The following is a 23,090-nucleotide window of genomic DNA, read 5'->3' as shown; positions in this document are numbered from 1 at the left end:
ATAGGAAACAACAAGATCTTGAAACCTATGATTCTCACAAACAATCAATAAACAATAGATAATGTTTTGTGTACCTTTCTCCGTAGGAAGACTTGTACCTTTCTTCATAGGAACTTCTGTTGTACTTTGATTTCCTTGGAAAAGGAGAGAAATAAGATTTCACTTCGTTTTGGCCTTTCTTTTCTGCCTCTCTCCGTTCGTGATGGCTATGGGTGAGAGAGAACACTTTTCTGGTCAGAAAGGGGACCTTATTTTACGTTAGTGGGTATTAAACCCCTTTTATAACCACTACTCCCATCAAGTAGCAATTAGTTCTAGAAACTTCTCCTATTAAGCCCAATTACAATTTAGCCATTAATCGTTAATTATTTACTTATTAGTTCCTACATAAATCACATGCCTCTCACATAAGACATTAATTCTTACATATCTAACAAGTTCAGCCACCTTCCCCAACAATTACCCATTTCTTCTATAGTAACCAATAACTTTTTTCAATGCACATGAGTGGATCTCAAAGGTATATCTAACGAGTTCACATGCACATGATAGGCCATGAGTAATTTTAAGTGTGCAACCACAAACATAAATGTTAACACTTAACACCAACATTGTCAATATGTTGATACTCATTGAAGATCTACACTTCTGTTAATATAAAATCACATACCTTCTAGTAAAAAGGTACGGAACATATGCTCCATTACATTGATGTTTCTATTAAATGAACCCTTAAATCACAATGTTGCAATATAAGCACATTATTCGTTGCATTCCAACAATTACACAAAATTTTCATACTATCATGACATAGCCTCATCAATTTTGCATGTGTGCCTTCAACCCCGTCATATAACAAATTGTATTGCAATTTTTTTTACAACTAAGCAATTATATGTATATACCTATTAGTTGATGTATTTTCAAGATGCATCATCCAATCAATCTATGTTAATTACAAAATTCTCCTTATGAAGTATCAATCATGTATTTTGTACTTGATCTCCTTATATAAAATCTCAACTTCAAATTTTGTGGATGAAAATAAAGTGGTTAATCAAAATTTCCGATAAATAATTAATTATCAATCAAATTAATAAATATTTTACCCTAATATCATAATGACCCAAAATATATTACATTAATATTCTTTATTGTTCATCAAATATATTATACCGGTAGGTATCCTTATAAAAAAAATGTATATTAAAGAGGTTAAAAAAAATAGGAGTAACGTTTGCAAATTGTGCATTATAAAAGACCAGGGTGTGACTTGTGAGTATAGTTTGCTCGTTTCAATTTCCTCTAATCCATTCAATATGCTCTGAAATGATGTCACTTATCAAGTTTTCATCACATCACATCATCAGCTACTTAAATCTAATTTCTACCTCAGGATTAGTCTACTGTCCTAATTCCAACTTCCAAACAAGATTTGCGTTCAATATCAAGGTTTCGGGCCAGGCGTTATAAGGAAGTGGGTTTCTTATATTTGGGGACCGAGCTTTTCTTATTGTTTTCATTTATCACGCAATTGTTCATACATTAGGTAAGTCAAACTTGACATTTTTGCTTTGATTCTTTGAATTTTCAGATTGACAAATTATTATTCAGAAGTAGGGATTATGATGGGTACAATAATCGACCCAAGAAAAAAAAGGAGTTGGGTTCACGGTTTTGACCGAGTTAAGTTTGTACAAACTCGATTAACTAGGGTTAGATATTAAGTTTAGCAGTTACATATATTTGACTCAATCTCATCAATTAAAAAATAAAAATAATAATGTAATATAACATCTTCTTATAATGTTTTAGTTTTTTTAATCTCAAAACAATTGATGTTTTAAAATTTTAAAATTTAATTATTAATACTTTCCCCCAAATATATCCTTAATTTATATCTCACTATTAGTGATGTAGGTATTAAAGATAAAGCATAAAATAAAAATATTTTAGTCTAAATATAATAATATTTTACTTCTATTGAATATTTCTTAATCTATACGTATTAAATTTAAACATTTAAAGGCACGAGAAAGAAATGTAATTTAATAAATATGCTTTGTAAATAGTTTTGATTTTTTAAGAAAATATATGATTTTCAATTTTTATATTTTCTTTTTTTTTCCTATTTTAAGTTTTTCTTTATTATTTTAAATTTAACTGGGTTGATATAAATGAAATTATTATCAAAAGGTACTTTAATTCCAACCTAACCCAATCTAATCAATTTTAATTAAATTAGATTAAGAATTTTCCGAAACTTAACTTGACCCGATTGGTGACCACTCTTATAAAAATGCTAAGAAATTACTAACACCAACAAACAAGAAGAATTAGAAAAGTAAATAACTAATCCTTGTCTGTTATCTCCATCCCAAAAGGACCGTACTCAATTGTCTTGGCCTTACTGCAAGATGACCTCATTAACTATATTAAGAAACTTATTTATCTAATGTTCTGACTCCATTTGTTTTTTGAAGTAAAAATTCCTAGGGACAACTAAAATCTCTTAGGAAAAGTGATTATAGCTAAATTCACTAACAAAGTATTACAATACAGTTTAGAGTTACATTAAAAATATGTTACTCCTAATCAAAGATTAAGTGGATTAAGATGAACTCTAATCTCTACAACTTTAAAAATGGCTTATTGGCACAAAACAATGACATAATCTTATTTTAACACTTTAATATAGAGGGATTAACATACGATTGATGGTTAAAAGTGATTGACTAGGATTTGGTAAACATAGAAAAAAGATTGGTTTAATAAGAGCTAAATCCAGTCTAATTTTAATAAATAAATTGATATTTAGGTTAATTGAGGAAAAAATTAGTTTCACCCAAATAAAAGTATCATTATGATTTAAATAATTAATTTTATGTTTAATTGAGGAAAATATGTTTGTTTCACCTAAATAAAAGTAGCATTATGATTAAAATAATTAATTTTATGTTTAATAAAAGACTAAATATCATTTTAATTACTTTGTTAGTCATGTTTCAAGACTATACTTGACCTAGTCGCCCTAGGGGTCCAATGCTAAGCACGACTATACTTGGCCTATGCCCGAGAGCCCTACAACAACATATTATATTAGTCATGTTTTTACCTTGACATATGAGACTTCGTACTTACATATAATTGCACAATGATACTAAATGCTTACAAATAAATGATAATGGCTCGTCAGACTGGCGAAAGATAAATATAAGTTGTTGAGGACTCCTTGAACCAGAGGAGTATATATAATAATATGAATATACGAGTTTATGACAAAAATAAGGGGATGCTCCTTAACAACTTAATTAAGCTCAATATTTTTCTAAAGAAGAAAAAAATGAAAAAGATAAATAATAACGTGCACAATTATATATCTATGTTTCCATGTTTGCATTTATGATATTTCAAAGGATTTATGCATTTATGTACAATTTTACTTGATTGTGTGTTTACAGCACTTATTGAAACATCATCTCACTAGTTTAGGATTTGTGTGGAAGGGTTGTGATTTTTTGGCTTTAGAGTTTTAAATGTAATTTTTAAAATACATATGTTTGACAAAAATAAAGTTGAAATTGTTTTTAAATCATTTTTAAAATACTTTTATACCAATTTTTAAAACCAAGAAAAAAAACTGTTTGTGAATTTGGTTTTTAGTTTAAAAAAAATATATTTTTTACATTTAACAATGATTTTTTTTTGTTGGTACTACTACTATTACTACCATCTCTACTATTACTGTCACCATCACTAATAACACTTTCATCATTGTCACCATTGTCGTCTTCGTCATAATTGACTATCACTACTACAATCATAAGCATTACTATCACTGTTATTATTGTCACCGACATCACCATTACCAACAACATTGTTACCACCATTAGTGTCACCGTCACCATCACCAACATCACCACCACCATTGATATTGCTATCACCACCACCACCTTCATTGTCACTACTACTAACAATACCACCTCCACCACTGCCACCATTGTGAAAGCCACCACCATCGTAACCAACACCACCGACATTGCTACAACCACCACCACCACCACTAATACCACAACCACCATCACCACCATTGTTTTCACCACCTCCATTGCTACCACCACCACATCGTCTACTACTACAAATAATGGTTTTAACATTGCTACATTAACATCGGTTTTATAAAAGATCGATGTTAACAAAAATACGATGGCATACTCGTAAATAACACGAGTTTGTTAACATTGGTTTTTTCAGAAAATTGATGTTAACATGAGTCCATTAACATCGATCTTTTAAAAATCGATGTTAACATGAGTTCACTAACATCGATTTTTCAAAAACCGATGTTAATGGACTCGTGTTAACGTCGATTTTTTGAAAAATAGATGTTATTGGTAAAAACGTAAGAAAAACTCAACATCGATTTTTCCAAAAATCGATGTTGAGTTACTTCATTAACATCAATTTTATTTAAAAATCGATGTTGTGGGATCTTTTATAATGATTTTATGGCGTCGAAAACCCTCGAGCTCCCTTCCTCTGCCTTACTGACTTTCACTCTCACTCGAAATCCCTCACTTTCGCACTTGTGGCATTGAAACTCTCTCACTGTTGGCACTGCAACCTCTCGTGGTGCCTCTCCGCCTCTCCGTCTCCACGTCATCGCTGCCTCTCACACCTCTATTCTCTTTCTCTTCGCCTATTCGTTCTCGCCTCTCGGTCTTCACTTCATTCACGTCGCCACAACGCATTGCAACATTCCTCACTCACGACGCGATGCGACGCCAGACCTCTGCACTACTGCGCCGCCGCTAGACCTTGTCATTCCTCACTCAATCTCGGACTCTCAGCACCTCACCGACGCCATTAGAGACAGTCCTCAACGGATCTCTGGTTTTATTTTCTTGCTCTGTTATGCTTCAATGACTACAAATACTGACAGTTTGAAACTTTGAATATACTATTTCATATCGGATTTGTGTTGGTGAGATAATTCTATGTTTTGTTTGTTTTCCAGAAATACTAAAGCGGTCAAATTTGCAGTTAATCTTAAATTATGTGTTCTGTTTGTTTTCTTATAATGAGACTTTGTGTTGGTGTGAGAATTCTGCCACAACCTTAGACCTTAGGCCCCTAATTTTTTTTTCCAATAGTTGATATGATTAGAGAGAAAAAAAATAATGAATAAAAATGTGTGTACGTGAAGGGAAACTTGAAGTACCTCTTGCAATTTTGATGCAATTCCATAGAGAAACAAATGATAAAACATTAATTGATTAACGTGTACTTAAAGAGTTGAATTTTCCTATATAGTCAAGTAGAAATCCATGTTTAAACTGGTAGAGCATGGTCAGTTCATCTAACGGCCAACCACAACAGAGTTATGCGTCGACCTATTTCACTTGATAAGAATCCTTATACACTCTAGGTTAAAATTTTCGATCCTCTGTCACAGACCCAAGATGATGTTAGGGTTTTTAACTTGAAGCAAAAAATTGATACTTTGAAAATAGGAATACCATTCTTGGTTTTCAAAAATGGGTATATGCACTGTGTCTTTCAACTCCGTGGCATGTACTAGACCAATCTCATATCTCTTGGTTTACTACTAGTAGGTAGGCATGCATATCTATTTTTAAGCAGCTTTAGCTTTTAAGCCAAAGGGTAATTTTATATTAGAGACTATACAACGTTGGATTAATAGTTTCTAACTGAGCATATTTAAGGCAAAACAGATGTTGTGGATTAATAGTAACTTTTATATTGTAAATGGAGTTTATAAACAATGAATGAAGATCAAAAGATTAGAATAAAATGGTTACAACAATGATGAAGATTAATAGAAAACCAGATGAAATGTTCAACACAGTTCATATTAAGGATCAGGTTAGGAATTTCAAGACTGTTCTCAAATAAACGCGACATGATATAACACATCAATATTGCTTATGTTAATTTACTTTAAATGTAGTCTTATGGTGAAGTGAGCTGCTAGACAGTAATGACAACATGCATTTTATTACATATAACCAAGATCTGGTGAACCCAACTATACTGGCTGGATGAACAGAACTTAGAGATTTCTATTGACTCATAGGAAATCATCAAGTGACCATGACCCATTTTGGACAAAGTATTTTCTTCTTGAACATCTTCAAAAACAACTCTTAACCAAAAGCTTATCCTAAATGACACTCATTGTACCACCAAATTCCTAACCCATTCACTTTTAAACTCCTGCTGAATGAGTACAAAGTGTTTTGTAACAGTTTGATGAGTAACTCAACACTATATATAATCAGTACAAAAACACCATTGTCTGCCAAATTTTAAAATCATATATATATCTAAGATGAACTTAATGTTACTTTCAGGATGTGCCGAGTACGATGTACTCATTTATGAAAGGTGCAGGTTCACCCATCTGAATTTGGAATGGATTACGAAATGCAAGATTGTTTATAATCATTGGAGGAAATCTGCAAAAATTAGTTATGGATGGAAGACTTTTGCACAATCACAAAATTTGGAAGGTAGAACTCAAATTACAGTTGTGCTATGTATAATTACAATCGATGTTGTGATGCTGTGTAGTTTAATTTAACATCGGTTTTCAAAAAATGATGTTAACATTGACACTTTTAATATTGATAGTTTCAACATCAGTTGATAATGGATGTTAAAAGTTCTTAATAACCGATGCTAAAAGTTTATTTTCTAGTAATGGTCATTATCACCACTATCTGCATCGTCACCATTGTCAACACCGCCACCATTGGTTGCACCACTTTCATTGCTACCTCCACCACATTGTTACTACCACCGCTATACTTATATGAGCCAATTACTTGGTTGAACCATCAACTTTGATATCACTTGTTGAGAAATATGAGGGAGTTTAGAAACCCATAAAAAATTATATAAGTGAATTTAATACCATATTAAACTCTAAAATTGTAAGGCATTAGATTTGCATATTTTTCTCACATATATTACTCAAATTGTTCATTTCTATCCATAATGAGACTTCATATTATACCTGCATTCCAACAACCTTTAAAATTGGTAATGCATCTCTACACTTTTTCATCAATTTGCCCTTTTTTTTCCGTTTGTTTCCTCTATAACATTCCTATATTATCTTTTTTGTTATTGTTTATTTCATAGAAATTTAATTAAATATATTTTATTCTAACAATTATGCACTAATACAAATAAGGTGACCGAGTTAGCTTGTAACTTGTTTGCTTACAAGCAAATGTTAGGTGAAAATAATTTCTATTTTGTGACGAGAACAATTTTCGGCTGCTTATAATTATAAGAAAATTTGTGACGGTCTTGCATTGCCTAATTCAATTTTGTGGCAGTATTAACTAATAACATTGAAAGAGATAATTGACGGAAGAGACCAACCAAAACATAACTAAAAGTTATTATGTAGAACTAAAACATGTACTGGTAATTTTTTTTAGGTATAAGGACCAAAATATATATAAAAAACAATGTAGTAAAAGGATTACATGAATAGTAGTAAAACCTTTTTAAAATCTATAAGAAGACAAGTTGGATTGAACATTAGTTTCCGTATTTGATTAGTTTTTCCGTTTGGTCTAAATTAATTTTACGGTCAGTAAATTTTATTTACAAAAAAATATCTTTTTTTTTATCCAAATTAATATTTGTGTGCTTAAAATACTAAAATGTGAGAACCAATATCTTGAGTCTTGACTTTGTTTATGAATACATATTTTAATACGTTTTATCTTGTGCGAGCTTCGTTTGTTTGTGACAATTATCTTCCTTGATAGGTAATTGCATTGGTATTCTTTTGATGAATATATATAATTCTTACTGTATAATTTTTTTAATTAAAGTAGTTAGAAACTAGAAGTAGAATATTTTTTATATTAACCATCTTGTTCATAAAAAAAATTGACTTTTGACTAATCCAAAATTTAACTAAAAAATAAAAAATTATTTTCGCTAATATCTCATATAGTATCCAAATGATTAAAAATAAAATATGACATATATATTTGATGGAGAATTATTTTAATATATAAAAGTAAGAGAAATAAATATAGACTATATAATTATGTATAGATATATAATCAATATATAATATCATACCATCATATACGACTTATTTTATTTTAATTTTAACCATCTATGATAAGATTAAGAGTCAATGGTTTTTAATCTTATTCTCACGTAAAAAATTCTAGGTAATTTTCCAATAATATGTTCATGTAATGTAACAAATTGTGGTTGTGGTACAGATTCGGCATAGATCTTACTGAAGAAAACAAAAACATTATATTGTATTCAGAACTTATTGAATTCTTTGAACAATAAGTTGGCCTGAGAGGATGCATAGTCAAAACCGTCATCTCTCTCCCAACATGATTAATTTAAATTTCCAAAAAGAAAATTCATTGACTAACGATAGAATCCTATGTACATGATAGAATGAATAATTACAAAACCATTAGTTTGTGGGTTGCTATTTTATAATGACTTTATGATTTTGACCATCTTTTGAAATGGATTGTATCCATCAATCTGTTTCATTGTCAAATGTTGCTCCCTTGGTCCTTGTGTAAATTGCTAAATTGAAGTCGGCGACATAAAAAATTTCATCAATGCATGCAAGAAAGCCAGAATTAGCTTTAACATAGATTGTAATTAGTAATTAAAATCCCTTTCACACCAAGCACTCATCAGTACAGAGTACACATAAGCACAAAGGATATAAGGAAAATAAATTTGATGTATAAGCTACGATATTTCTGGATATAAATTAAAATAATTATTATATAAGTCCCTTTAAATCGGTTCAATTGGTTATATGATGTGTGGGATTTCATTGACTCCTTCAAAATTAGATAAATATATAAAGTGAGAAAATAAATATACATTTACTTGATCATTTTACTATAAAGTAGATAGATATATAAGTATTGTTTTTTGGTGAAATTAAATTGAAAGTATTCTAATTAAAAATAACAATGAATTCATTTTTACTTTTTCAGTTTAATTAAATAAGTTAGTTGTCGGTGACTCAATGTACAAATTTAATATCCTACAATACACACTGTCTCTATACCTCAAAAAAATATCATATGCATAACATTATAGCCAAGAGTCGGTCCACGACCACTATACAATTGAATCAGCCAGTATTAATTATAGTTTCATTAAAATCAATTAGGTTATCTGTCTTTTTATTTATACGTACGACGTATCTTTTCTTTTTGAAAGGCTATTTATACGACGTATCTTCCTTTCGTTTTCCATTTTTTTTCTTTCTTGACAATTATTCATTTTAATTCATCAATATTTATCTAATTACATCAACTTCTAGTCTTTAAGATGATCTTGCATCTAAATTACTTTGATAAATGTCATGTAGGACCTTTTGACATGTTATCATCTAACAAGATGATTAGGATTTTAACAATCACCATTGAAGTACATATACAGTAGAAAAATAAAATAAAATCATAAAATTATTAATAATAAGATCGATTACTTCAATTCGAGCAAAATTACTTCTAATAAAAAAAATACGTGATTTACACTAAAAAAAAATCAACAACCTACACAAATATGATAAATAGACTTAATTAACAAAACCAATTTAATTGTGAAACCAACATATAACAACAACTGGTGGGGTGTTGAATTAAATGGATTTGATGGAACTTAAACTAAAATCAAGAATGCACTATCGCCGCAGGATAAATCAAAGAGTGGTGAAGTTGGTCAAAGAAAGTTATTGGTCCATTTGGTACTGTAGCAAGTCAGCAACTACTCTTCTCACTGCTTCCTCGAAGGAAGACTCGTCCCATTCACTTCCCTACACATAACATCCACATCTGATTATTCTCCACACAAAAAGGTCCCTACTAATCATAATCTTTTGGGTACATATATATAAATTATAATAGTCTTTTTGGGTTATGTTTTTCACGAATTTTAATGTGGTTTACGAAATTAATACTAGTATAATATATACGTGATGGCAAATAGAACATGACAGAATACATTGACAATAAAATAGTTTTACTTGCATTCAGTAAAAAAAAAAATAGTTTTACATTCTATTTTATTTGTAAATCATATATGATATATTTGTACTATTTATTAACTTTTACCATAATTTTATTTGAAGTCATATTATTTCAATTATTTTATATTGTCAGTAGATAATTATTAACTCATAATCCATACACATCATAATATACTAATATATCATACTCTCTTTTATTACGAATATAAGCAATACTTTTTTTTAAAAATATAAACAAATTTTAATTATTAATGTCTTAATGAGTTTATTTTTAAAATAATTTTTATTTAATAAGATTAAATATTTTTTTATATTTGATATCAAAATCAAATAAATAATAGTTTAAGAAAAATATTCAATTTTTAATTGAGACTCACTTTTAATGAAGATAACTAATTCCTATGTGTGAAATATGTTTTTTTCTTCTTGGAGACCAGAGGAAGTAACATATATCGGTAGAGAAATATATAAAATTGATGTAATAATTAGGGTGAAACGGAAAAGAAGAAAGAAAAGTCACAAATTCAAATATTTTTAATTTATATTTTTAATAAAACTATCAAACTAATATTTTCCCATAAAAAAATCATTTAATAGTAGACTAACCGAAACCAAATTGAATCGGAATTGGATGACACGTAGTACTAAAAAATTGTGACGTTATTTTTTAGTCGTTTTGTATAATTATAATACAACAGCCACCACCACAAGTTTATAAGTTTTCTTCTCTTACGAGACAACTTTATACGTATAGAAATTATCAGCATATTTTATGCTGATTCATTTTCTATGGCTGCCAAAATAGAACCTACTTTTTTTGAATTGAATACGTAATTTGTGTCATCTGCGGATGGTGACAAATTAAGCACACAAAACCAAACCATCTTAGCAATCACAACTGCACGTTCGAAGCTCCTTCCTCTTAACTTTAAAACATTGTAATATGTAAACAAAAATATATTTTTCATCATTATACTTATAAGGGGGGTTCTTGGATCCTGTAATAAAGAAGCCGTCACTTATTTTTCCTAATCTAATTGTCTGATTTTGTATGCACGAATTCCACTCTCATAATGCAAAAATAGACTTGTCGTGCGCCACCCATTTTTGAAAAGTTTGACATGTGCAACTAGTTATGTAGACAAAACTTTCTTTTAATTTGAATATTTATATTTATGTCTTGCATGTCCTTACATGGTGGGACTGATTTTGAAAGGTAAAATCTTCCTTACTGAGTGATACTATATTGCATTAACATAAATAATACTCATATTACTTTATATGTATATAATATATTTTCTTTTAGCTACGAGTGGCTAACTTAAACATGTATTCCACTTGCTCACTCGACTTCAAATATATATATATATATATATATATATATATATATATATATATATATATATATATTATTCATTATAAAAACTAAGTTAATCCCTAGGTGAAGTAGCAGGTGAAACAAGTGTCTTTATTTAATCAAATGTACATTTAGAGTCCTTCTCTAAAGGCAAGTTCATTGTGATATATATTATCATAATAATAGTATAATGTTTAATTTTATGACCAATCAATTTCTTATACTTATAGAATTGTCTATTGGACCCACAAAAATTATAATGTATAATTTTTGTTAAACAAAAATTATACATGAAAGCACTTAAGCTTCCATTGTTATATAATATTTCTTTCTGACTAAGTTATTCTATGCTATTTCATGAATTATTCTAGAGATAGATATACGTACACATACCTGAATAATCCTGAATCTGAAGGATAGTTGATGTAGTGCATTATTCCCTTCTGCAACGTGGGTGTTTGCGTCCATGGAAACCAAGCTCACGTGGTGAGCCAGTTTTAAGAATTCCAATAACCGGATTAATAAATCAGTTTGAGAAACTTGTCCTCTCACATTCACTTGCAACTCCACCATTCTCTCTTCTGATGAGCTTGATTCGGGTACATGTGAAATTATGACACTTAATCTTTTATTTGGCGATAAACTAGCTACCTTGGTTTCTTCAGTTGTAGATTCTTTGGCTGACAAAAATGACGTCAACCCTTGATTCCTTTTGCTCAGTTTATCAACTTCAGCCATCAAAGAGCTCAATGTCTCCTTTGCTGCTATCAGTATAGACGCTTTGTCTTTCTATCATATTAAAATATGTTCAAATTCAAGGCATTAATTTTGTAATATACAACAAATGGAAACAAAATGGTAAAAACTTAGGTAGCGATCTGTAGTGACAAGTATCTCGCTGGTTAAAGTTGTTTTTGCAACGATATTTTTTATTTATCAACTACAAAAGTCGCAACGAATAATCTAATTTTCCTGTAGTGGTGTAAAGGTTGGTTTTTTATTTATTTTTATACAATCATTTAATTATAAACTTGCATGTAAATTCATTGATTTTTATAATAATTATCTTAAAAATTATATAAGAATGATTTCTGATTACTTGAGCTTTGGAAGCCTATTAAGCTCTCTCTGTAGTATCTACTTTATAGTTGTTCTTTAATTAAAATTAATATTTTATCATAGTCATCCAAATTAAACGTCAAATTTTGATTAGAAAACAGCATTAATTAACTATATAGTTATGGTGTTGTGTATGAGTTTTGCTCATTGCATAATGCATTGCTTATAAAAGAACATTGAATTGATTAGTAATTTGTACCTTTGTTCCCGGAGGAAGAAGTGCTCTAAGGGATTGAAAATTCTCGTTTAGCTTCTCACGCCTTCTTCTCTCTGATATCATATGATGAAGCTGAGTATTGGTGGGACGAGACGTTGCTTGAATGCGATCTCTCATTCTCATAAAATTCAAGTTTCTAAAGAACACAAAAGATCTCTTCATGAGGCTTTGCCTTCTGAGAATATTGGAGACCATGTTGTTGGAGCCTAAGTCTTGTCTATACCTCTGGAATGCACTAGCATCAGGATGCACCACAGGAAGAGAATTATTACTACTATAAGGCAAGTTTTGTTGGTGCTGTTGATTATGATGATGATGAGAAGTTGTTGGAGATATAACATAGAGGATTGCTCTCATGATTGCATCATGTTCAGTTTCTGGTGTGGGGAATTGGGTTAGAGAAGGGACTTGTGCCAATGCTTGAATATTATTAATGGCTTGTTGGTGAGGACTATTTGGCACTGGCTGCATTGGTGGCACTAGTCTTGATGATGATGATGCTCCAAGTGTCTCAGGTGAAAAGTGGGGTTGAGAAGTTCCTGGAATACTGAATAGAAGTGATGAGTATTCAGGGCTTCCTGTGGAGATTGATCTCAGAGAAGATGAAGATGATGCTGGAGGGTTTTGATCAATTTGCTGGGACAGTACTCTAGTGGAAAAATCTTCAGGAAACAAACTCCTAAGTGTTGTTTGAATGTCAACCTGTACAAAAAAAATAATTTGGGAAATCAATATTCAAAATACAATATTGATTCATCTTTTAGTATATGAAGTTGTCATTAAATATGTTAATATATGGTAGAATATATGTAGTTGCTTACTTGGGACATATTTAAGAAACCAAGCTCAATTTCTCCTTTGTTACACCCCATGAAAACAGCAGTCTGAGAAGAAGAAGATACAATAATATATAAGATTTCTGGTTCATCATGAAACTTATTAGGAACAAAAACATAAAGTATTTTGATTTTTTTTTACAACAAACGAACCTTAATCCTTGCCTCCTGTAAAATTAAATAAAAAAAGAAACTAAACTTAGTACCATCATAACCTTAAAGAATAGTTAAATATATAGCATTAATTTGAACTTTGAAGGGAATTTTCTTTCTTTAGAAGAATAGATTACCTGAAAAAATTGTGTTTGTATTTCTGTGGATGCTAGTCTGAGAAGTTCCAATTGTTGGAGCTCAAGGTATGACCGTTGATTCCGAAAAGCTAGTCCAGGAACACGGCTGAATAAAACAAACAAATTATATATGCTTGCTTTTATTTAGAAAAGAAGAATAATTTGTTTATTATAACATTCCATATGCAAATTAAGCATTAATTAAAAATTAGTGAACATTAGAGCTAATAGCCTTACTCATCATTGATATCAAATGTCAAAGTCCGGAACTGACTGAAAAGCTGTTGTGCCTGCACACTCCCCAAACTTGAACTTGCTTGGTTGTTCCTTAGATTGTAGATACCATCCAAGAAGCTCAAACGACTATATATATATGCCAAAAAAAAAAAATCAGCAAAGTCTCAGAACTATATATGTAATGTTTATAATATAATTAAAATGGAATAATATGTGTATATGCTGCATAAATATACTTTGGTGAAATGGAATCATATGCCCATAGACAAATGTAACTGCAGCCAAAAGACTGCACCAGAAATTGGATAAAATCAGCCCTTGCGGCCACAGAGAGAGAGAAGACGCTTTCCATGGGGTGCATGGTGCTTGATGCTAATGCTTTTGCATCATGATCATGAGATAGAAGAGTATATATTTTGTGTCCCTAGGAATAGTACTTTTTTTCCCTTTTCTATATGCCATTACTTTTATGAAATGCAATCTACTAGTCCTACATGTGGTGGATCTGTGTATGTGAGTGAGGAGAGTAGAATGGAAGAATCAAGATTGATGCTAGGTGCTGGCTGCTGGCTAGGGAGACAAAATAATCTTCAATGCTTTCATCAATAATTAGCCATTAAAAATTTCAAGAAGAAATATATTTACTTCACGTGTGAAAGGAAGGAATGGATCAAAGAGAGAAAGAAAGGGTTTTGAAAAGTACTAAAGTAGGTTGATCCCACTGTGAGGAAAATGTATGAGATGAGACATGATATGCGGTGTGAAACTAAAACGAATGGAGGAGAAAATAAATAAAATTAGAAAGAAATTGTGCTTGCCCAGAAAAAGAAAAGCAAATAAAAGCTATAGCACCACCTGCATGTGGGTGTTGGAAAAATATATTTGTCTTGTTGTTTCCAGGCAAGTTAGAGAGTTTGAAAAGTAGCGGCAAAGAAGCACTTACTACTGAAGGTATAAGGAGAGAAAGAGAGAGAGAAGAGGGGGCCTAGATGGAAGTTGAGATGGTTTTTAGAACTGATGGAAAGTGAAAGCATGAAAGAAAAGTAGAGTAGGAATGGGTGGAAAAGTAGTAAAGTCAAAGTCTATATGCTTGAAAGCTTTGAAAATTAGTCAAGGGTGGAAGGCACGGTGTTTCTTTCCAGTACTTGACATCAATTCTTTTGAAATTTCTAAAGAAGTTAATATCAGGTTTGTTCTCAACTTATTATACAGACCTGCTTGATAATAATTTAAGAATTTTTTTGATATATCTTAATATTTAAATTTAGATTAAATTGGTTAATTTTATAAAATCGACTTATAAGATAAATTATTATATATTTTTGTATTTTATTTTATTATTATTTTTAGTTGATGCGAGAAATGAATTTAATAATATTTATTTATTTTATTAATAATTAATTTATAAAAAAACTTATTTAAACATTTTTAATTAGATTTCTCCTCCCATCATATTTTTTTTTCGTTTAGAATGTTCAAACACATTAGTATATATTTTAAAAACACAAATGGAACGAGAGAACCTTAGTCAATTGTTATACAAATACAGCTTAATAATAATACTTCTAATATTATAATGACACCCACTCATCCTTAGTCTATTCTTATACATACACTGCTTAATAATAATACTTCTTATAATATAATAACACCTACTATCTTTATTAATTATATAATGAACTATAGAAAAAAAAATGCTGCTGTGTGCCAGAAGATTAAACAAGTTCTCGAGAGAGACAACTAAATCAACGACTAATGATATTGTAGCGTTTACTAATGATATTGCTTAATTTTGACTCTGAATTTTGTAGTGTAATTTGGACTACTTATAGGTATGGAGCTTTATTATTAGATGACTCTACTCAAGTAGTTGCATCAGACTCTTGCTTGTGCTTATAAAAAACTCTCCTTAAATTTATTTGCCGCTCTTTTAAATGCACAAAAAAGAAAATCAACTAGTGGATTTATTTTCTTTGTTAATACATGTGAATCAAGTGGTAATTTTATTATTTAAGTTACCAATCTACCATATACTCAAGTTATTTTGAATCTTCACGAATGTAAGTTTTAGAGTACAACAGCCACGTTTGATTCTTGAAGCATGCAAGCTTCTAACTACCATTAATTAGCTTCTTCTCTCGGGGACGAATCCAGAAGTCTAGGGGAGCTGATTTTTTTTCTTCCTTTGTAATTTTTTAAATATCTAACTTATAATAAATATTCTTTTTTAAAAAATATTTATTATTTTTACAATTGAAACTAATTTTTATTTAAATATAATAATTTTAACCGTTAATATAATAACAACAAATGCACAACTAATGTTATATAATTTTATACTAGATATCATCTTAATCAACCTTAATCATTGTCATGATAACAACAAATTAAACTATTTTTTTTTTGCAATTTTATACTATCTATACCATCATTATTTTATACAATATAAAATTAATTTTACATAATTTTACACTAACCAACTTAAAAATACATATACATATACATAAGAAATACCAAGAGAGGAGGGCTAGGGTCCCTTCCAGTCCCCCTCTAGATCCATCATTGTCTTCTTTGATGTGTGCTCCAGACTGTTATATACTACATGTGATGAACTCAATAAGCTCACTAAATGAAAAAGAAAGTGATATTCATGGGAAGGAGTCATTTCTCAAGAACAATTAGAATATTGCTCTTAATAAGAAATTATGAGCAATAATGAAAAACACAAATACTACAAAGTTGGAGCACACTCACCATGGTACTTCAACAAAAGGAAAGACTTTTGAAGGATTTATTCTGAGCTATAGAAATGCGTTTGAGGTGACCTTGTAGTCCATGGAAAGATTGGTGAAAGGTCTATATTTTTAAAGAAGAAATCGTGAATTGATGCAACTTGGATCATGATCATAATATAACTTGAAGTTGGAGACGTTTTGTCTACATAACATGATACAACTGTAATATTTTGAGCTATAAAGATCTAAATGATATGAGACCAATGCCTTGAATTTCAAGGAAAAAAATTATCTAACACTCTTATGAATACAACAAAATTCCAATTTGGGTATATGAAGGGCCAAATAAATCAAATAAAGTAGTAGGAAAAAATTCTAGCTACAACAAGATGCATATCAAAGTGATGGAATACAAGTTTGATGTGTTACATCATCAAAGTATTCCAATAATAAGACCCTAATTCAGGCAGGGCCAAAAAAGAAGAAAACAAACAAAAAAAAAAGGAAACAAATAAAAGAAAAGAAAAATAAAGGATAAAAAAAGAGAGAAAAGAAAACACATAAAAAGTGAAAAAAAGGAAAAAAAGAAAGAATAAAAAAGTGAGTAAAAAAACAACGTAAAAAAATTAAAAGAGAATGATAATAAAAAAGAGAAAAAGAAAAAAGTAAGAAAAGCAACATAAAAAAAGAAATGAAAAGAGAAGAAGAAAAAACGAAAAAAAAGAGTAAAAAAAAACTCAAACATAAAAGAAAAACAAATAATAATAAGAAAAAGAGTAATAATAATATATTTTGTAGTCTATTGGACTCTCAAAGAGAACCCATTAGGTCAGAAAGGAGCACAAGATAAAAGCCACCAAAAAAGAAGAAAGGAAGGTCTGACAATTAATGCACATAGAAACACGGATCCTGGGAAGGAAAACGAACCAACTTGACAGCACCATTTGACGAGCTTTGTCAGAGAAGAGAGATGGATCATTAGGTAACCTCTCTTTCCTCAATCTCTCACGTTTCCTTCTGACCCTCTTCTCTTTGTTTTTTTTGTCTCTTCTTCTTCTTTTTTTTCTCCTTCTTCTTTATTTTTTCATTTTTTGAACCACCGCGCCATCCTCCGTGGTGACTACACCATGGCAGTCAGCGAGGCCTACACGGTTTGATCTTGTTTTTTTTTCTTTTCTTTTATCATCCCTTTATTTTGTTTGGTTGTGCAAATGCTTCTTCAATGCAATTTTGTTTTTTTTTTCCAGTCTTTTGCCAACTTCAGCGAGGCCGCAGTGCCTTTGTCCCTACTGCCGCCACTATTTGTCGTTATCCTATGGTAGTGTAGGAGCACCGCCCTTACCTTTCGCCCTTGGGCCCTTCACTAGAGTCATCAGGTCCCCTTTTCACCTTCTTTTTTTCCTTTTTCTTTTTCGTTTTTGCACCTTCGTGCCGCCACCACCGTCACGTCACCGCCCCCATGGTGGCCTTGCACCGCTAGACCTTGCACCAGTGGTACCACGAGTAGCGCGCCACCCTCCGTGGTGGTTTCCGCGTTGGTCGCCCCATTTTTTGCGCAAGGCAACTAGGGTTTTACAACCCAGTTGCGTAATCACGGGTTGGGTCGGGTCGCCCTAACCCAGTTTCAATTCAACCCTAAAAAACAAAAATTTCTATTTACACCCCATTTGTTAATAGATGCACCCCTTTTCCGTTTTGGACCTACCCTTTTTTGCAAAATCTGAAATATAATAGAAAATGTTATTTACATCTTTCATACATGCACCCCTTTTTTTGTTTTGGCCCTAGTCAATTTTGGCGAGAAAAAAAATGAACACAACTATTTACACCTCAATTTTTCCACACATGCACCTTTTTCATTTTTGGCCCAACCCATTTTTTAAATCCGCAATAAAATAAAATTGATGGTTATGCCTCCTTTATTTATATGTACACCCTTGCCACTAAGAAGGGTGATTAGGCCTGCCATGTCAGCACTCCATCGGTGTTGACTAAATCCAAGTCAGCCCTTTGACTTTGAAAAATAAAAGGAAAAAAAAGGAAAATAAAAATAATTATAAATATTAGTTGATAGCTCTTTATCTTATTTTATTTCTCTATGGTCTCTATTATTTATTTTATTCTTCAATGTGATTTTTTTTATCATTGTCTAGCTAGTTAGTTTAATTAATAATACATTGTAAATATCTCATTATTCATTTTATTTCCCCCCATGTTTTAATCATGCATCCTTAATTACTATGTGTATTCTCCCACTTCTATTCTATCCCTTTCTATTCTCATTCTATTTATCTGATTTCGTAGCACTATGTCAATTATTTATTCATTTATTTATTTTTACAAATCCGCATTAGCATTCTTTAGTACACGCTTATATTATGTGCACGTCATGTTGGGTCTTCGACTTGCTTGGTGGTTTTTCAAAAACATGTGAGTAAATTTTGTGGATGATATGCTGAATTTCTGACTTGCTTGATTTCACAAAGTTTATCACAAAATTAAAGTCTTTTCCAAAAAGATAACATTCTCAAATAAATTATCATTCAATTTCACGCACTTCATGCTGGGTCTCTGACTTGCTTGATAATGTTTCAATAAAGTATGAGTAAATTTTATGAATGTCATAGTGGGTCTCCGACTTGCTTGACTTCAAAAGATTTACCACAAAACCAAAATCTTTCAAAAATAATAAAATAAAATAAATCTAGCATGCAAACATTTTTTTTATAAAGAACTACGTAAGTCTGATTTTCTCATTGCACTTGGAGATACATAGGAGTGAGAGCAAATCTCTTGTCAACGAAAAAAAAACAAAAACAATAAAAACCTTTTTTTTAAAAGAAAATAAAAATTTGATTTCATTTTCTAAATAAAAATATAATATACCAAAAATATAATTCATATTTTCAAGGGAAGATAAATATTTAAAAGTCACTTTATTTTTTTAGCACACTCGATTAAAGGTTGTCATCTTCATGATGAACATGTGGGGTACTAGCACCTTTCCCGTGCGTAAACGATCCTCAAATTCTTTTTCTCAAATCGTAGACCATTCCTTATCCTTTTTGGTTTTCTTGATGTTTTCTTTAAATAAATGTTGGTGCGACTCTCCATGTTTTTCATTTTATGGAAAATAATTTATCTTTTTATCTAATTTTATTTTTTCGTCCCGTTGTGACCCACGTTGTGACACCTACAATAAGAACCTTAATTGCTTTCCATCTACATCAAAGATCCCTCTCAAACTAGATCATTAGATGAAGATGACTACATCAATAAGCTTCACTAGAAAATTGTTGAGAAGAGTTCATCAAAATGTATGCTCAAAATGTTTTCTCAAAAAGATGTTGTGATAACAGTAAAGTTAAAATGGAACTGATAACACTGTTGTAAAGCATGCAAAGCTTATGCATGAAAATAGATTTGAACATTAAAGTTATTGAGAAGAATTATGAACAACACCTTTCTTAGTGTGTACAAGATCTTCCACAACTTTATGGCCTTTTGGAGACTATAAGACCATGTATTCCTAACTTAATCACTAGTAGATTATTCCCTTCAAAGGTTAATCTTTAATGATCTTAAGTTGACAAGGAATTTTGTAGTTCAAAATTTTCTTGGTGAATGGATGTTTGGAACTATGTTGAAATGTTGGATCAGTCTAGATAAGAACTCTACAACAAGGCCTGAAATAGGGATTCCAGTGGTAGTGAAGAGTCTCAACTTGACCTATTGGATGTTGATGGACAACCACCTAGTTGATATTGCTCGCCTACACCAATGCTTAAATTGAAGCCACCACCCTTATACTTGACCCACATAGGACATAGAAGGAATTAATCAAGAAGGCGAAGCTAGACTTGAGTTTGAAGATCTAAGACATTTTGTATCTAGGGTTTTCAATTGAGTTGGCTTAGGACTAAATTGAGTTTTTATTTTCTGTTTTTGAGGTTAGTGTTGGTGTTCCAATTATCTTATGCTTGGGTAAATGTATTTAATTTATATTTTAATAATGAATGGGCCAAATTTGCATACACTATTGTGAAAGTAGAGAACCACTAGCTAGAAATAAAAATTAAAGACACATACCATACATAAGATAATCATAACACCAACACTAACCCCGAAAACAAAAAATAAACACTCAATTAGTTCACAAAAAATCAATTGAAAACCCTAGATACAAAATGTCCTAGATCTTTAAACTCAAGTCCAAGTTCGCCTTCTTGATTGATTTCTTCTCTATCCCAGGTGGGCCAAGTATAAGGGTGGTGCCTTCAATTTCAACATTAGGTACAAACGAGCAATAACAACCCAAGCAATCATTCATCAACATTCATTAGGTCAGGTAGAGACTCTTAAGTACCACTCAAATCCCCATTCAAGGCCTTGTTACAAAGTTATCATCTAGACTTATCCAACATTTCAACATAGTTCCAAACATCCCTCACTAAGAAATTTCTCAACTATAAAATTTTGTGTTGCCAACTTAAGATTATCAAAGGTGAACCTTCTAAGGAAAAAAAAAATACTAGTAATTGCTAACTTAAGTTAGGAGTACATGATCTCCCATAACTTCTTGACGGTTTGGTGGATGATGATCTTGGAACAATCGGTTGGTGTTTAACAATATCATTCGTATATTTTCTTCTTATTAGTTTAAAAAGGGGAAAAATGTATCAGTGCAAATTTAATGAGCAACATAAAATGTACATAAATTAGACACATTCAATTAATTTATAATCCTATTTTTTCATATTTCAACTTTTGTATTTATCTTTGTACTTCTTTTTCCTTTTCAATCACATATTCATTACATTTATTATTTTTTTTTAGTTTTATTTACCTTCTCTCTAAAGAAATATATTTCTTGAGTGATGTAGGAAAAATATTTTTTTAAAAAGCTAAACCAAAATAAACATATAGGGCCAAATATAAAATCCCAAATAAGATTCACATTTTTACTAAAAAAAAATATAGATTTGGATTTCAGGTAAATGTAAATAAAAAAAATCCTACTTTTAGTTAGACCAAAGTCAACCTAACATTGAATTTAACCTTATTTGTTCCATATTTCACGTGCCTTTCCTGCTCCGACTATATGTTCTTTTGATACTCCTCACTCCTTTGATTAATTACGCCTCCACTATCACAATAGAGAATTTTAATAAGCACAAATTGAAACCAAACAAGTTAGTACCTTCAGTGAGGATAAATTAAACTAAGAGATGTTGAAGAACAATTCATAAAAAAAAAAAAGACCAATATCATCATCAATGATAAATCCAAATATTTTATGTTATAGGGACAATACTCATTTACATAAATTTGTTGGGGACAATACTCTTAATTTTACATTACATTTCAAATTGTGAGATCAATTTATAATTACACATATAAGTTTAATCAATAAAATTTATTAAGATTTTATATTTTGGTGAAGTATTAAGAATCTATTTAACTTATTAAAAAAAAGATTCTATTAACAATTGCATAATCGAACTTGCTTTGATTTTACAAATTGTTAGAGATTGATAAATAAGTATTAAACTATGAAGTGATATAGAGTCTCTGCTTAATAAATTGGGTTCAACGTTAATTTTGCAGTAACAATAATTTATTTAAACGTTTATTTCGAACCAAGTTTTTCTCTTTTAGTTTGTTTTTTCATAAATAAACATTTTATATAAAACAAAAAATTAAATTGGATGATATTAATAATAATAATAAACTGAATAATGATAATAATAATAATAATAATAGTAATAATAACAAACTATTTAATGCATAATATATTATACAATAAATTAAATAATAGTATTAAAAAATTAAATGTTATGAATTTTAATTCTATTAATCTACATGTCATGCAATTATAATTTATTATGATTGTGTTTTTTAATTTAAGTTTATTTAAATTTGTGATTTAGATGTTAATTTCTTTATCTATATTATATTTTATGTATATGTAGTAATATTATATATTAATATTTTTAAATTCAGCAAAAAATATATTAATATTTTAAGTAAAAAGTAGAATCTTACTATTTGAGTTACGATCCTCGGTATTGATCTTTTATTTCCCTCTCGATCCTAGGTAAAATCTCAATTTTAATAACCATGGTGATTTGTGACCCCAAATTTGTTGAAAAAGCAACCTTAACCCCTTTGAAGAATCACTGAATAAGTTGAGAGCGAGTGAGGCCAAGGAAGAGTTTATATGGAAA

General features: G+C 30.3%; 2 protein-coding genes across 2 annotated transcripts; both read right to left on the bottom strand.

Annotated features, from left to right (window-relative positions):
- Positions 1-3,795: 3,795 nt before the first annotated feature.
- On the bottom strand, positions 3,796-4,751 carry LOC102661072 (keratin, type II cytoskeletal 2 epidermal-like). Its single transcript, XM_006587958.1, has 2 exons — positions 4,579-4,751; positions 3,796-4,159 (listed from the first exon to the last, which is right to left on the bottom strand). Exons 1-2 carry the CDS (start codon positions 4,749-4,751, stop codon positions 3,796-3,798), a joined length of 537 nt encoding a protein of 178 aa, XP_006588021.1.
- A 4,758-nt stretch (positions 4,752-9,509) lies between these two features.
- On the bottom strand, positions 9,510-14,965 carry LOC100798452 (putative transcription factor bHLH041). Its single transcript, XM_003534876.5, has 8 exons — positions 14,365-14,965; positions 14,129-14,254; positions 13,892-13,997; positions 13,755-13,769; positions 13,587-13,649; positions 12,748-13,467; positions 11,823-12,218; positions 9,510-9,859 (listed from the first exon to the last, which is right to left on the bottom strand). Exons 1-8 carry the CDS (start codon positions 14,487-14,489, stop codon positions 9,776-9,778), a joined length of 1,635 nt encoding a protein of 544 aa, XP_003534924.1. The 5' UTR covers positions 14,490-14,965; the 3' UTR covers positions 9,510-9,775.
- Positions 14,966-23,090: the final 8,125 nt, after the last annotated feature.

This window comes from Glycine max, chromosome 9 (assembly GCF_000004515.6).
Source record: "Glycine max cultivar Williams 82 chromosome 9, Glycine_max_v4.0, whole genome shotgun sequence".
Classification (NCBI taxonomy): domain Eukaryota; kingdom Viridiplantae; phylum Streptophyta; class Magnoliopsida; order Fabales; family Fabaceae; genus Glycine; species Glycine max.
Note: the sequence above shows the minus strand (reverse complement) of the source record. Positions and strands in the feature narration are given on the sequence as shown.